Source organism: Haliotis rufescens, unplaced genomic scaffold (genome assembly GCF_023055435.1).
Source record: "Haliotis rufescens isolate VD_foot unplaced genomic scaffold, xgHalRufe1.0.p SCAF_6, whole genome shotgun sequence".
Classification (NCBI taxonomy): Eukaryota; Metazoa; Mollusca; class Gastropoda; order Lepetellida; family Haliotidae; genus Haliotis; species Haliotis rufescens.
In genome coordinates this window covers 32,345,736-32,361,201 of record NW_025964334.1, presented here as the reverse complement: position 1 = coordinate 32,361,201, position 15,466 = coordinate 32,345,736, and the positions used below count along the sequence as shown (strand labels likewise).

Here is a 15,466-nt window from a genome sequence, read left to right as displayed (position 1 = left end):
TCCACTGCCTTCACAAATCAGGGGTTATGAGAAAATGACATATTCTCATAGTTTTGAATAAAATAAAAACATGTAATCATCAAAAGACTTTGTACCTTAGACATGATGCTCATTATATAATTAAAGCCGATGAGGGACAGTGATGAAGATTACTGCCTAGAGTGACCATGTGTCATCTTTTCCTCCACAACTTCATACACTTCCATACGTTTCATATCTTTCTGAGGCAAGGGAGTTAACTGACTTTATAAGTCCACTTTCAATCCTTTCCGAACTAGGCTGGAATATCTGGGCTTGATTGTCGTGCCACCAGTGGCTATTATGAGTTATGTCCCTTCTATGTTCCACCTACCAATCAAACCAAATGGCGGCGTTCAGTCAGGACAATTTCATTGTCACTAAATATCTTTACTGTGATAAAACAGGCTTTACCTGTGCATCAAATCTCTTGAGCACCTTGAACAAAAACATGAAAAGATTGGGAAAATATCTGTCGAAGCCCATTTGACAATACACATATGCTCTGCAAATAATCATGCAATAAAACAAAATCGGCAAGGCAGTTGCCATATTCATGAACCATATGTTGATTCGTTACAGGATTTTGATTGGACTATACATAAACTCGTTAATCCAGCCAAAATGTAACTCCATAATTCCAGCCTAGTTCAGCAAGGGTGTCATCTTATACATCATCAACTCATCAGCAAAAGTCTGAAACATCAGCACGAGTGTCCACAGTGTTCGAAATACCTGCCTGCCCCACCGTCCGAGACGGGTTGATTTCAACTCGGGCTGCCAGATTTTCAAATCCCCCTGCCCGACGGTCGGGTTGTATTTCAAATGTAAAAATATTCTAAATATTTCTAGATGATAAGCATTATTTACATGATGTATTCTAGGATATTAAATACAAATCTGACCTAAAAAGTGTTTGCTATTTCATTTCTTGCATTACTTCATGTTCAATGAATTCGATTTAAAGTTTTAATTAAATTATCCTGAGAAACATATGATTATAGTGGGCAGGCAGGTTTTGGTCAGGGCTGGCAATTATTTCAGCTAGCCAGTCCTGTGGTCTGGCTGAAAATTTTGGGAGTTTCATACCCTGGTGTCCACTGAAGTTTTGATAGAAGACTCAAAATTACCTTCAGGAATCATTGTTTAGAAAATGTTATTTTTTTGTCTTTCAAACATCTTAAAACGATATTGCTTACAAATATGGATGGCCAACAATTGTGAAACAAAATATTTAAGCCTAAAGTAATTGTCTTGTTTCAACTTTTAGTTTTTACATGGGTGTGCCTGGTATTTGGTCCGATTCACATTGAATGTGAAGCATGTGGGATTCTGTGGCAAATGTCAACTATCTGTGTCCCTTGTCTTTCTTCAACATGAAGCCATCACTCTGTGTACAAACTGACAACAAACCTATAACAGGCTCACTGACCAGTTCTGCTCTGGTGCTGTCTCAATCATCCAGTTCATCTGCTACTAAGCGTCTTAGAAAAGGCTGAAATCTAGTTCTATTACCTGAACAAGGAATCATTTCAAATCTGGGGTGAACCTACTACAGGTCCAGAATTGATCACATGTAATCATTGAACTCCTTAATACTGACAGATTATCTGCATATCAACAGTTCTCAAAGATAACGGGGGTCTTTGAGGTTTGCTGTGGGAGTATTTGAAACTAGACTCCAGTGTTTGAAGTGAGTGCCTTTCCATAGGCCCGTGGAAGGTTGATCTCAACCCCTGCCCCAAGTTTCAAATTTGTATGGGTCTTCATGGCCTGCAGTAAGCTTACGTGTCTATCTATTTGTCACAATAAGCTCATTTTTAAAATGTTTTTTGGTTCATTTTTCATTCAGAAATTGGACATAGTTACCAGAACGACAAATCTCTTCAATTAGCGAAGTTGAAAAAACCCAAACAATCAGAGATGAACTTGCAGAACACAAAATTGTCCCTGTAGGCTTCATTTATCTTTGACTCAAATATCCAAGGCCAGCAGTTTCAAAAGTCTATTGGTCCTGATGGCAGTCTGGTAGTTTTATTTATTTCAAACACTGCTAGAGTCCCCCTCATTCTTTTACATGTAACACAAAGGTTATGACAAGCTACAAGCTTGTACTCCAACCTCAGAAGCCTAAGATGGTAGTTCACATGAGAACTTACAAAAAGAAATCATTGGCACATCATTATAATGTTAAATCTAAGGAATTCTGAGGTGTCAACAACATTCTTGTCATCTTCATAAAATACAAATAACAAAGAAAATATAATAAAAAGAAAACAACCCCAAATCACATCAAGTGTTTTTCCTGGATCAGTACCATACAAACCATCAACCTCCTGGGTGTCGATACAATGGCTGCACAGAGAAGGATATGCAGCATCCGAACCAAAACACCAAATAAGTTTGACATCACTTTTAATATAGGAATCCTCATCAGGTTACGTTGCTGGGATAACTTGAGCTTTGATGATAAGAGTATCATTCCTAACAAAGTCTGCGTTATCCAGCACACTTAAGGCTACAAATTCCATGTAACCAAATCCTTTGTGGTTCCTTGGCGTGACCGGTTTTTGAAAAGCTGCCAAATTGGGTTTGGCAATAAGAGTCTCAGCGATATGATTTCGGAGCTCACATATGGGATTCTGGTCAATCACTGACAGAACAATCCGGCCAGAAAATGGCCAGTCGAGAATCTCGTCCCAATCTCCCTGCATGAAATGTATGAAGATTGAAAGATGGCTTCCTTTGGCTGCGTCCACACCATTGAGGTTAGCTCTAATACACAACTTGTAACCATAGCAGTTGGAATAAAATGAAGGGCTGTGCAGCGCGGTGTTGATGCCCTGTTCCGCCTCCTCACGGAGCTTGTGGTAATTTTTGATCCTCCAGTAGAACTGACCATTGCATGCCCGGCCTTCGAACTCCTGCACAGCATTGTCGAGGAAGCGCAGTTTGTACTTCAGTTCCTTGTTTGTTTTCTCCAACATCTCATTCTTTGCTTTGATTTCAACCAGTTGCTGGTCATGACGAGCCAGACTTTCATCTTGGTACATGTTCTGGTTTTTAAGACTCTGGAGGTCTAGTCCCGAAGCCCCCTGCAGTGAGGACAGGGCCCCCTTCACACCATCAGCATCAGATTGTTTGGAGGTGTGACTTACATGAACTCCTTCTGCAGTCTCGTTGGATGGCTGCAACAGTGTATCGGACACACTTCGGTGAAGCTTACGAGGGTCAAAGTCGGTTGTCAGGGGATCAAGGTTGAACTGTTTGACCGACTGTCCATCTGGGGTCCGTGAACCGGAGATGTTCGGGGCAAGACCGGGATCCTGCATGTTGAGGCCTTGGAACTGGCTGAGGTAACTGCCCATGGCTGACAGTGACGTGGACATCTCCATCGGGGTGAGTCTGCTTGATATGGCTGTGGCCGAGGCTGGAGAGAGGCTCTGGATGCCGAATTTGTGGAGGATGGTTACCACGCCATGACACAGCATGCGTTGATGGTCGACTGTGGCGTCCAGGTAGTGTTCCTGCTCCATCTTGCGTTTAAACTGAAGTAAGAAACAATCTTTCAGTCAGTAACATTTAGAGGATGAGACCATCACACGCTTTCAGACTTGTGTCTTGTATTGAGTATATCTAAATCTAGGAAATTCCAATTTGAGTGAAAATGTCTCAATAATACATGTGGTTTCAGTGAAATTCTTGAGTACTTGATGCCAAGATATTTCAGTTGGAAATGATGGGTGTTTGGTGGATGTTGAAAAGGTTAAAAGTCTGTATATTGAAATACTCACTAACACCTGTGAATTTGAAAACACATTGACATTACAAAGACATCACATCAATGCAGTCATTTTCAGCACTCCTCAAGATACTCTTGATAGGACTCACCTGAGCAAGATTTAAAGTCACAGACAGAAAAAGGAGTAGATATTCATGAACAGTACTGCACTACCATTCCAGGACTCACCTGAACAGAACATCCGAGAGGTCTAAAGTCACAGGCAATGGGATAGTCAAGACAGTCCTTCTCATGATGTCCGCTAAGCTGCAAAACAAACAGAACATGTCAATCAACAAAGTATTGAGATTCATCTTCCCGAGGCAAGGGAGTTAACTGACTATGAAAGTCTAGTTTCCATCCTTGCTGGACCAGGCTGGTATTATGGAGTTACATTTTGGCTGGACTAATGAGTCTATGCATAGTCCAATGACAATCACTCAAAGAAAATGAAATCCGGTTCGAGAACTGTCATGCATATTTCAGTCGATCGCAGTATTTACAAAGCATGTGCACCACCAACTCGTTGTCAACAGATATTTTCCAAATCTTTTCATGTTCTTAATCAAGGTGTTTACATGATTTGATGCACTTTGCAATGTAAGACCCGTTTTGTCACAATATAGATCTTGATTATCGATCAGATCATCATGACTGGGCGCCGCCATTTTGTTTGAAGCAAATGCAAGTGATACAAGAGGTGGAATCTGATTGGTCCATAGGAGAGGCATAGTAGGGCGCTACGATCGAGCCCAGGAATTCCAGCAGAGTTCAGCAAGGGTAGAAACTGGACTTTTAAAGTCAGCTGCCTCTCTTGATTCGGGAAGATGGTCAATTAAGGGAGCTTGCCCACAGAGGGGTTTCCAGGTCTGTTTAGGTCCCATGGATCCATGGTTTATGTATGTGGGATCCAAGTTTATTTGTTTGTGGTTTAACAGCAACACCACACTCAGCCATGACATCTGGCTGTGATGACATGCTATCAACCATGTCATCAAGGCTGGCAACCTTTGGGTAGTTTGCCTAAAACAACCCAAACATTACACTTACTCTGAGAGATCATCATCAGACATAGACCTCATCCTCCGTATCACCAGGGCTCACATTTCCGTAAACCTACACAAACCCCTAGTCCCATTCACAAGGTTTTTGTGATCTTAAATTACCTGCCCTTGATTTCCTTTAGCCAATTTAATTAGCTACGCTACTAGGTCTCACATACCAATCAGAATGCGAGTTACAAACCAACCTCAATGTTGGGTTGGTGATGTCAACAACATGGCGGCCAGTCCCACTGATTACACAAGAGTTGAGAGAAATTCAATGTTGAAAAACTGACTGACACGCAAAAGAAATAAACAAAATTTGTTTTGATGGAGAGGATGTCTTAATGTCTCTAAAAAGATGGTGGCTTTGTTTCAAAGCAATATGAGTTGCATCCTTTACCCATTTTCATTTCTCGACGTTCGATTGGTCGGTAAAATGTTAATGATAATCAAGGGCAATTACAACTGCGAAAACCTTGTGAATGGGTCCAGGGGTTATTTTAAGTTTACTGAAATGTGAGCCCTGGAGATAAGGAAGAAGGCTACATCCGTGAATATGGCCAGTGATGATTGCCAGTCAAACCACTTATTAGGGATATCCTGGTTTATGTGGTGCAGTATATGCATGTGGTGGTGCAGGAAGCAGTATATACAAGTGGTGGTATAAGAAGCAGTATATGAATGTGGTGGTATAAGAAGTGGTATAAGAAGCAGTATATGAATGTGGTGGTGCAGGAAGCAGTATATGAATGTGGTGGTGCAGGAAGCAGTATATGCATGTGGTGGTATAAGAAGCAGTATATGAATGTGGTGGTGCAGGAAGCAGTATATGAATGTGGTGGTGCAGAAAGCAGTATATACAAGTGGTGGTATAAGAAGCAGTATATGAATGTGGTGGTATAAGAAGCAGTATATGAATGTGGTGCTGCAGGAAGCAGTATATGCAAGTGGTGGTGCAGGAAGCAGTATATACATGTGGTGGTGCAGGAAGCAGTATATGCAAGTGGTGGTGCAGGAAGCAGTATATGCATGTGGTGGTGCAGGAAGCAGTATATACATGTGGTGGTATAAGAAGCAGTATATGCATGTGGTGGTGCAGGAAGCAGTATATACATGTGGTGGTATAAGAAGCAGTATATGAATGTGGTGGTATAAGAAGCAGTATATGAATGTGGTGGTGCAGGAAGCAGTATATGCAAGTGGTGGTGCAGGAAGCAGTATATGCATGTGGTGGTGCAGGAAGCAGTATATGCATGTGGTGGTGCAGGAAGCAGTATATGCATGTGGTGGTGCAAGAAGCAGTATATGCATGTGGTGGTATAAGAAGCAGTATATGCAAGTGGTGGTGCAGGAAGCAGTATATGCAAGTGGTGGTGCAGGAAGCAGTATATGCATGTGGTGGTGCAGGAAGCAGAATGTACATAGGATTAGATGGTTATAGCCCTCAGAGGAGTAAAAAATCCAATTCACACAACAGAATTATTCATACTTATTGCACACCAAATTTCTCAAAGATACATGCAGAAATGGCGGCAACCCTTACTTAGGGAATCAATGCTTACTGATTGCTTGATGAAGTCTCCACCACAGTACTGACAGAACACCTGCACCAATGGACACTCGGTCAGATGATGCTGCAACATAACACTGGAGGTGAAAACAGACATCGGAGCACCAGTCTTCATGTGACATTATCATACTTGATACATACTTTCTGTATCGGTACAAGACAATACACTTGCTAAAATAAATTATGTACTACTTGGCAAATGACCCTGAGTGTTTTTGTCAGTCAATTATTGAAAAAAATGTGTTTTAATTAGCATTTCAAGATCACTACTAAAGTAGCTGCTACAAACATGTGTCTACAGCAAGCTTTTCCTTAAACTGAGCCTACTCTGAAATATTTATTGTCAAGAAGTTTCCACATGGTTTGACATGCGTAACCACAACACCAGGGGGAGCTTAGCATGTTTTATCTTATGTTATGTTACGGTTTACAAAAACACATTCAGTCACAAAACAACATCGGTGGTCATGTTTTCAGAAATGGAGAAATCATGAAAATGTCAGACATTCTACTTCAGGAATCAACAGATTTGAGTGATTTCTTAAACCATGTTATGCTTGATATACAGTTTCTCTAAACTTTTGCTTAATGACCTGTAGTTGCTAAAGTTCCAACTTGTTTCAGAATGGCCAAATATCAACAACAACAACAACAACAACAACAACAACAACAACAACAACAACAGCATTACTGGGTAGCAGGGTCCATACTTGATTCAGGCTGCTGTGATATATCGGAGTGGATGCTCCGTCCAACGTAAAGAGGTGGACAATACAATTTAAGCGTGTCAAGGAGATCCTTGAAGATTCTGGCTATATGAGCCTATAAAACACAACAAAGTATGAAATATTTTGACCCACTAAAAAATCAGTCAGTATCTCCCTGGCATTGACATGAATGAAGAGTACAGAGACAGTGAATTAAAATTAAACGTCACTTTGAACACTGTTCCAATAAGGTCACAGCATGTGAGTTCAACTGGGAGGACAGCCCATAATGCCACAGGATGAAGAGGGTGAGGAGCATGAAAGAGCATGAAAACATCGCAGACAGGATCATAATCCTGGCCAGTCAATGGGCTGAACCCTGGACCAGCAGATCCCTTCATACACACAGGAGTGAGTTAGGATTAATGCCGCTTTAACAGTATTCCCGTTATATCGCGGCGTGTCAGCTTAATGTGAGAGGAAAGCCCGAAGTGATGCAGGTGTCAGACGTTTACCACTTCGGTGAAACCCATGAGCACGGGTATGGTGCTGACAAACCTAGAAACATAATTGGGTCGAACCGGGATTCGAACCCACAAACAGGGTTTCTGGCGTGCCCAAGGGACGCAAATCTGCACGGCAAATCAGGGCGCCTTAGACAACTGGGCCACCCGTGCCCCCTCATACACACAGGAATTATACTAACTACCAACATATTGTTTTCGAGGTCACAATAGCTTGACCGCATGCAATCTAGTACATTTGAAAGGGTAAATGATCATGTCTAGTGATGTTTAATCGCAAATTTCACATTTTCATTTACCAAGTTTGTTATTTCCTGTTCGTTCACCTGAATCAATATGATGTAGTTTTTTACTAGAGAAAATATTTTTATGAAAATACAACCTTTATATAATCCTATCCCTTTTTACAAAATTATTTCTTCTGGTCCTCAAAATCAGTCCTATCTACAGTAATATATGGTACATGTTCACATACTGACTCAGTCTGCTTCCATATCCGAACATTCGCCTGCTGGTTTCTGTGAAAGAACAATCAGGAGTCCAACATTCTATTCCCACCCAAATGCCAGCCTGTCAAACTCCCATTGTTGGCCAATTATATGTAGTTACCCAAATTATCCTCAATGATTTGTGCAGCAGTAACAGGAGCTGACTGCTTAGGAAGGTGAGTTCAGTGTGTTTGTTTCAGGACAAAATGACATTTTCTTTTGAATCATTTCGACTTGTGACAGGTATTTTCAGGGGGGAAATATTAACTACAGCAAAACTTTGAAGGAAGAGGGTGCTCCTACAGTACCAAAAATATCCATTAGATTTTAATAGGACCTACTCAGTAGCCTGGGGCTTCTAGAGGGTGAGTGAGTATGGATTTGTGCCACTTCTAGCGACAGAGGACCCCAGAAATGGCCTTCCCACAACATTGTACCCATGTGGGGAATCGAACCCGGGCCTTCACTGGACGAGCGGCTGTTTGAACTACAAGCTACCCCTATGCCACCCTGGGGCTACTGTCTCTTTTTTCTAGCTAAGGAAAATCAAATCTGGGTAGCCCCACTGGATAGCTTAATTTGTGAACTTTAATACATAAACCTCCCTCCCCATCTCAAAATGAAAATGTTCACTTAAAAAATAAGACCGATTTTACTGAAATAATTATATCGCTGTGGTTAATCAATTTGCTGGAAGAAGACAACTTTTTTCAAGCGGTATCCGAATGCATCATATTGTCATATTAAGTATCCCCAACTTGAAACAAAATTTCTTTTTCTGTTACCAGATTTTTCTGTGTATTTGGCTGGGAAAAAATATGGCGATTTGCAAATAAAAAATTGTCTAGCTAGCATGGCTGGCTAGTGCTGCTGAAAATTATTTCATTGTTAGCAATGCATAGCAGTTTTATCTTTGACTTGACTCGTTAGTTTCATGTAACTGTCCAGAATCTGAATATCGCACTTGCTGAAGTCCATCTGGAAGCAGATCTTGAACAACAGGATTCTTGGCATCTGCCGTATATACATCCTCTAGATCCGCCCATGTATCCATGAAACACGGCACAGTTCTAAGTCTGCATAAATTCCCACATCATCGGAATATCCATAATTTAGAACCTGATATTGCTCAAAACAATGGTACCTGACTTAACCAAAGAATTGGTGAGGCCTCCCTTGCAATTAGACTAATGTTCAGTCTCCGAAAACACGTTATTCTTGCAAATACCCTACCTTTATTACATCATGGCCATAATCCTGTATTGTTGCTATCAACAAAAAAAGAGTCCTCTTCACTGCCAGCTATACATAATGAGTCATTTTGATACTAGTGTTCCATTACCTAGTGCTCTTGCAGTGATATCCAACATGATTAAGAAAAATGATGATTAAATAATGATATCCAAATATCATTGAACAAGATCCTCCTGCAGCTTCAAAAGAAAAGCCAAAATACAACAGGGCTACAATTGACTTCCATGCAGTTGTGAACAGGAAGTGAACTTTGGCAACAGTAAATGAACTTTAGCAACAGGAAGTGAACTTGTCCTTGTATTCTGCACATCCTGGATCTATCATAACTATCATACATCCGTCTCCATCGACCAATATTAAAACAAGTTCATACAAGGTTGTTGGTTCATAATTCAAGACATGTGATTGGTAACAATATGGGCCATTCACAACGAACAACAAACACTGAGTGGAAAATCACCGGGAATCCTTATTCAAACAGGATCCTCTTTATTATTAATGCTAACTGATTTTATATGCTACAAATAAAGTGTATGTTGCTTTTGCATAATTGAAACCTGAAACAAGGATTATAACCACATCAGCAATGTTCTAGACTGCAAATACTTCAACTTCACAACAGCCTGAGACAAAATGGGCTGACAGTTCAAGTAATGTTCATGATTCTCTTTTCACCATGTCAAAATATTCATTGACAGTGGGGCTGTACTTAAATACATATATAACAAGTTGCCGGGGGATCATTCCAGCTATATCACAGCACCCTGTATACAATCGTGTCAGGATCAGATCGACAAACCAGTGATTGCTATAATTAGCAATGTCCAATGCTATTTCAAACAATATAAGTAAAAACTACAAGTGTCATGTTTCTTTCACTTACATCTGCCAACAAAGATAAAATTACTTTCTAACTGATTCAGCGATTATCTTAATGATTAGTAAGTGTGAAGTTTCCCACACAAACTGTTATCTCACCTCCATTCCTTCAGCACTGACGTCCTTCTGACAATTTTGGCACTGTAGAATTCTACGACGGCAGTTGAACTGTACATGATTTGGGATATCTCTGCGTAGCAGTATGTCCATACACCGATTGGGACATGGGACTAGGGCTAAGGCACACTGATCTGTATGTTCCTGAAAAACAATAATAATAACAATAACATACCAAGCCTCCAGCTCATGGTATGAAACCAAACGCGGGACGCATAAAAGCATATATACCCTGAGTGATCCCGCAACAAGGGATTTATCTTCCCGACATGTTTCAATCTGCAATTGTGAAAGAATTAAAGCAAATTGAAACTTGATTGAAAACAGCTATTCGATTGAGCGGAGGTTTAATTCATGGTGTCATGTGACTTTCATTAACTGTAAACATGAACCTTTTCGCTTCGTAATGGGGTATAAGGGATTCATTCTCATGATCAGAAATCTATCAGCAGCCTGTTTTCAACATGGTGGGGTATAAATTTATTCTCTTGCTCAGAATTTCTTATCTCTCCCAGGCAGGATTCATTGTATTTAATGAACCAATCAGACCTCAATATTCTGACATGAAGGTAACATAAGTCCATTTGTAGTTGGTTTGTTTGTTTGTTGTTTTACGTCGCACTCAGCAATATTTCAGCTATATGACGGCGGTCTGTAAATAATCAAGTCTGGACCAGACAATCCAGTGATTAATATCATGAGCATCGATCCACGCAATTGGGATCGATGACATGCTTCAACCAAGTCAGCGAGTCGGACCACCCGATCCCGTTAGTCGCCTCTTACGACAATCATAGTCGCCTTTTACTGCAAGCATGGGTTGCTGAAGACCTATTCTACCCCGGATCCATTTGTAGTACACAGTTCCTTACCCCAAGTAAGTGCTCATGGCACTACATAAAGATTATCCCGGTACATTGATCAGTGTGCATTTGAATCATATTACCACCTCCCTGTGGAGTATGCAAACCAAGCTGCCTTACAGGGTGCCAAAGGGTTTTTTCAATCATATTACCATCTCAATCTACTGGGTACCCATTTACTGCTGGGTCCACAGAAGCATATTTTACACAAAGTCATTTGCCTTAGAAAACACCACATATATAATCTCTCTTAAGTCAGGCCTGCTGAACACATCTCCCATCCACCTACTCTCCGTGACTAATGTTGCCGATTTGTGACTTTCTCACCATACACACAATTACCAACAGCCACAACAGCCGGATCGAGTTCAAACAAAAAAGGGAGATGATCTGATGTCGAATCTGGCAATATTCCAGGCAGTATGGACACAATGAGTGAGTGATACTGGTCAGCAGTATTGGCGCTGTCATGTCCACTTGTAAATCATGGTGAGGACAAGGCAACCCAGTGGTGGATAGCATGATGAATAGCAATGACACGAAACACAGACCTCAAACACCCTATCCAGGGTTTTACTTGGGGTCTATCCAAAGCTCGAAAAATTTCATTAAACCCAACTTACTGGGCAACCTGAAAACATTTTGTACTCATCCTTCAATATTTTCACTTGTATGTTGCAATGGTTGAAAATATTTCCATTTTCACCTCTAAATAGTTTTTGGTGTAACAGTTATTAAAGATGTTATGTGCAGTGAAAATCAATACTTTTCACTTTATGTGTGACTGTGACTGATATATCATGATATAACATTTATACAAAGTTACCTATAATAATTAGATCCACATCAAGTGCTTTTATGAATTATCATGGTGTAATATTTATACATCATTTCATATAATTATAGTTTAGCAAGTAATACTTATCATCAAGTAAAATGCACATAAAAAATATCAGTAGTTTCAGTTATACCTTTTTAGATAGATGCTAGCCTAAGGTAACGGGAGCACATCTATCTAAAAAGGTATAACAGAAAAAAAAGTTAACTGGCCCACCGTGGCCCCAACACAACATGCCCCCATCCTGTTTGAGACAGTCCGACCTACCTGAACATTCTTGAGTGTGGCCAGCACCTCACAGCCTTGCCTTGAGTTGGGACATTTGACTTTGAAGTTTAGGATTTCACGTTTGGCAAAGTTGTCTGCAAATAATTCCCGCTCATCGATTGCTTCATTGTCAACAGGACATCGAACATCACACTCCCTGTAAAGACAGCAGCAAATGAAAAATATTGCAATTTTCAAAAGAATTAATGTTTCCAGAATACAAGTAGGGATGACATCACATCAGCTCAATGTACTGAAAATAATGTTTAAACAGGAGATATATTTATTTGATAACCCAAAGCTATTCACATCCTTGAATTCTTCCAGAAGTCACTCATGCCCTCGTCCCTTTCTCGAGGAATTTGAGATTCTGCCCTGATGTCGAAGAGAAGCCATTTACGTCATGTAGATGAATTGAATTCTAATCAACCATGGCGACATACATTTCGTCATTGCAGAAAACACAAACTGAAGCCACACCTTTAAATAACTATTATTTCACAAGTGATATGGTTTTAATTTCTTTAGATCTTCCTGGCAAATACTGACCAGTTCATAGATCAATATTAATAACTAGTGAAAATATACTTGAGTTTTTCATGTCTGCTCACTACCAAATAAGAAACATCACTGTGGTGTTCCCTTCTTTAGTTAGTTGATGAAACACAACTTATACATAGTCCAAGCATCAATGGTTGTTGTGAGAGTCAACCGTCAACAGTTAATGTGGCCCTGAACAGTCTGTTATAAAGGATACATATACCTTCACACTTTGAAAACGAAAATTCAATATTCAGATCTGTGTTTATAGGCATGATATAATCAAACACAACAATGTTGTCATACAGGTTCAGATGTCACTTAATGTGTTTCAAGAACGACTTGAGCACAAAAACACATCTTGTCATTTCAAGCTAAAATGGATTACGAGGTTTTATTGTGTGCCAATATATATAGAAAATAAAATGCCTCCTGCTATAAGTTTAATCTTTTTTTTTAAATTTTGTGTGTGGAAAGCCCTATAATAAATTTATTGTGGCCTTAATAAAAGTGATGGGGCGGAGTGGGCACGCTGAATACAGTGCCAGGCTAGAAAATGTCAGGTGCTCAGATCGTATCCCGCTAGTGACCAGGTTCTATATTATTCTGCAACATAGTTCAAATGTGCTCCCCAGCAGGGAATGGGTACCCGATCTCGCATGTGAGCTGCATGTAAAAGCCCTCTAGTGCAAAAGGCAGCGTGGGCTATATACTCCCCAGGGAGTTGAGAATGATAACTGGAAAGCTTACTGATCCACTGTTCGGAGAACAAATAAACTGCCTTTTAGCAGATACTAATACCTAGATAACTGCTATATAATAATAATGATCATAATGATGATAATAATAATAATAATAATAATAATAATAATAATAATAATAATAGCAGCTGTTGTTGAGAATGAACAAAGACTCTGCAGTAATGTCCATGGTTTCCATGGTTTCAACAAGAGTGTATACTGCATGCGAAATGTCCATAGCTCCCCTCCAACCAGGACCTGACTACTTCTCATTCTGTTGTCAACACTTGATCTATGTCCTGACACACAGAGTTAACATGAAGTGTCACATACCTTCATTGAATGCTTCTACATGTAATTACTTACTTCAACCAAGGACATTAATAACTATTTTTAGTTGTTCATGAAAACTGGGTAATAGGTCAACCTGCAACTAAACGTAATCATTGTTTGTTGGAACACTATTTTGTACAAAGAAAAGCTCCCACTGAGAGCTTCACAATGAAGACATCTCTTTATAGACTGGACAGAAGGACAGACTTTATTTGGTGGTGAAGTGAGGTTCAATAACGCGTTCAAGATTAATTTATTTCTGCACGTGTGTGACTGCTAGTTCTAGTTTGGGCTTAAAATGGCCTGATCAGGATTTATCTTGGCCTTCTTAGAGGCTATTATTCAGCTTCAAGACCGCAGCAAATGTCAGCAAACATTCTCGGACATAAGTTGCCACTCATTGTCTACCCATGGCGATTTCCCATGCCTGTTGTGCCGACCGAACTGTTGCTCTTGCTGTCAACCACTTGTCCGGCACATATTTGATTATCACTGTGATCTAATGCCACACACAAACAAAATCTACGAAAGTAAAAACTATTCATCTAATATTTCCTGCCCAAACATTCTGAAGTGATGAAGTCTTGATGACAAACAGGGAAATATTAACCTACTAGAGGAGGCAAAATATTCTGTTTGCCTTCATGTTATCACAAGCTGGGAAACACAAATTAAGGAAAATCAAACAGTTTCACAAAGAATAATATATCCCCTTTTCACCATATTATTCAAAATTAGATATCAGTCTATATGCTGGCAAAATACAATCAACAACATCAAATATTTCCTTCATACTCACATTGCCTCAGCCATGAAAGTCAGAACTCCGAATTGATTTCAACTCGCTTCTTTTGCGCACACATGTAAATAAGATACTGCATTGTCTCCAGCGAGGCTATGACCTATTCCATTCAGATGTCTCATACATAGTCTTGGATAAATGTTGTAAGTTTCCTGATTTGTTCCATATACCACTGACTGAACACCAATGGTAGGCAGGATGAAAAAGTGAAGAAATAACTCATCACCTCCAATAACAAGCACAATTTGAATCCAGGAAGTAGCATGGAGACCGTGGGCTCTGCAAGATACACAACCATATGACGGGGACCATTCAGCTACTCATAGCTTGTAATAAAGACTTTCCAGGTACAGGGTTCATTCTCTGACAAAGGACAGTTTAATGTGTATATCCCTCCGTTGACAAAACCCCACTGTGTTATAGGTGACTATATTTGTATGTTTGGTGTTCAAAGCCGCACTCAGCAATACCGTAAAACAGGAAATTAATGCAAGCAGAATATTAATGCGAAAAATGCGAGTGACGGAAGGTCGTATAATTTTATGCGCATTAATTTTGTACCATCAAAATAAGGAAACAATCAACAAACGAAATAAATCACTTCAGTATTATTTACTTGTATTACATCAAAAACAATGATATCAGATCATTACAAGTTGATAGCAGCCACTGACAACAATCAGTCACCAAGGTAATAGA

The 15,466-nt window shown here is 39.9% G+C and overlaps 1 protein-coding gene across 5 annotated transcripts in view; it reads right to left on the bottom strand.

Moving 5' to 3' along the window:
- Positions 1–1,275: 1,275 nt before the first annotated feature.
- LOC124115067 (TNF receptor-associated factor 6-like) overlaps positions 1,276–15,466 on the bottom strand; it is a 50,382-nt gene continuing 36,191 nt past the window's right edge. For 4 of the 5 annotated variants that reach the window (XM_046475903.2, XM_048385974.1, XM_046475905.2 and 1 more), the window contains exons 3-7: positions 12,353–12,509; positions 10,367–10,528; positions 6,408–6,479; positions 3,989–4,066; positions 1,276–3,566 (exon numbers count right to left, since the gene is read on the bottom strand). In XM_046475903.2, the coding sequence (XP_046331859.1) occupies positions 2,457–3,566; positions 3,989–4,066; positions 6,408–6,479; positions 10,367–10,528; positions 12,353–12,509 (1,579 nt within the window). In that variant the 3' untranslated portion in view covers positions 1,276–2,456. Of the gene's footprint in view, positions 3,567–3,988; positions 4,067–6,407; positions 6,480–10,366; positions 10,529–12,352; positions 12,510–14,764; positions 14,972–15,466 lie in introns of those variants that run through there. The other variant, XM_048385975.1, reaches the window with a different exon arrangement.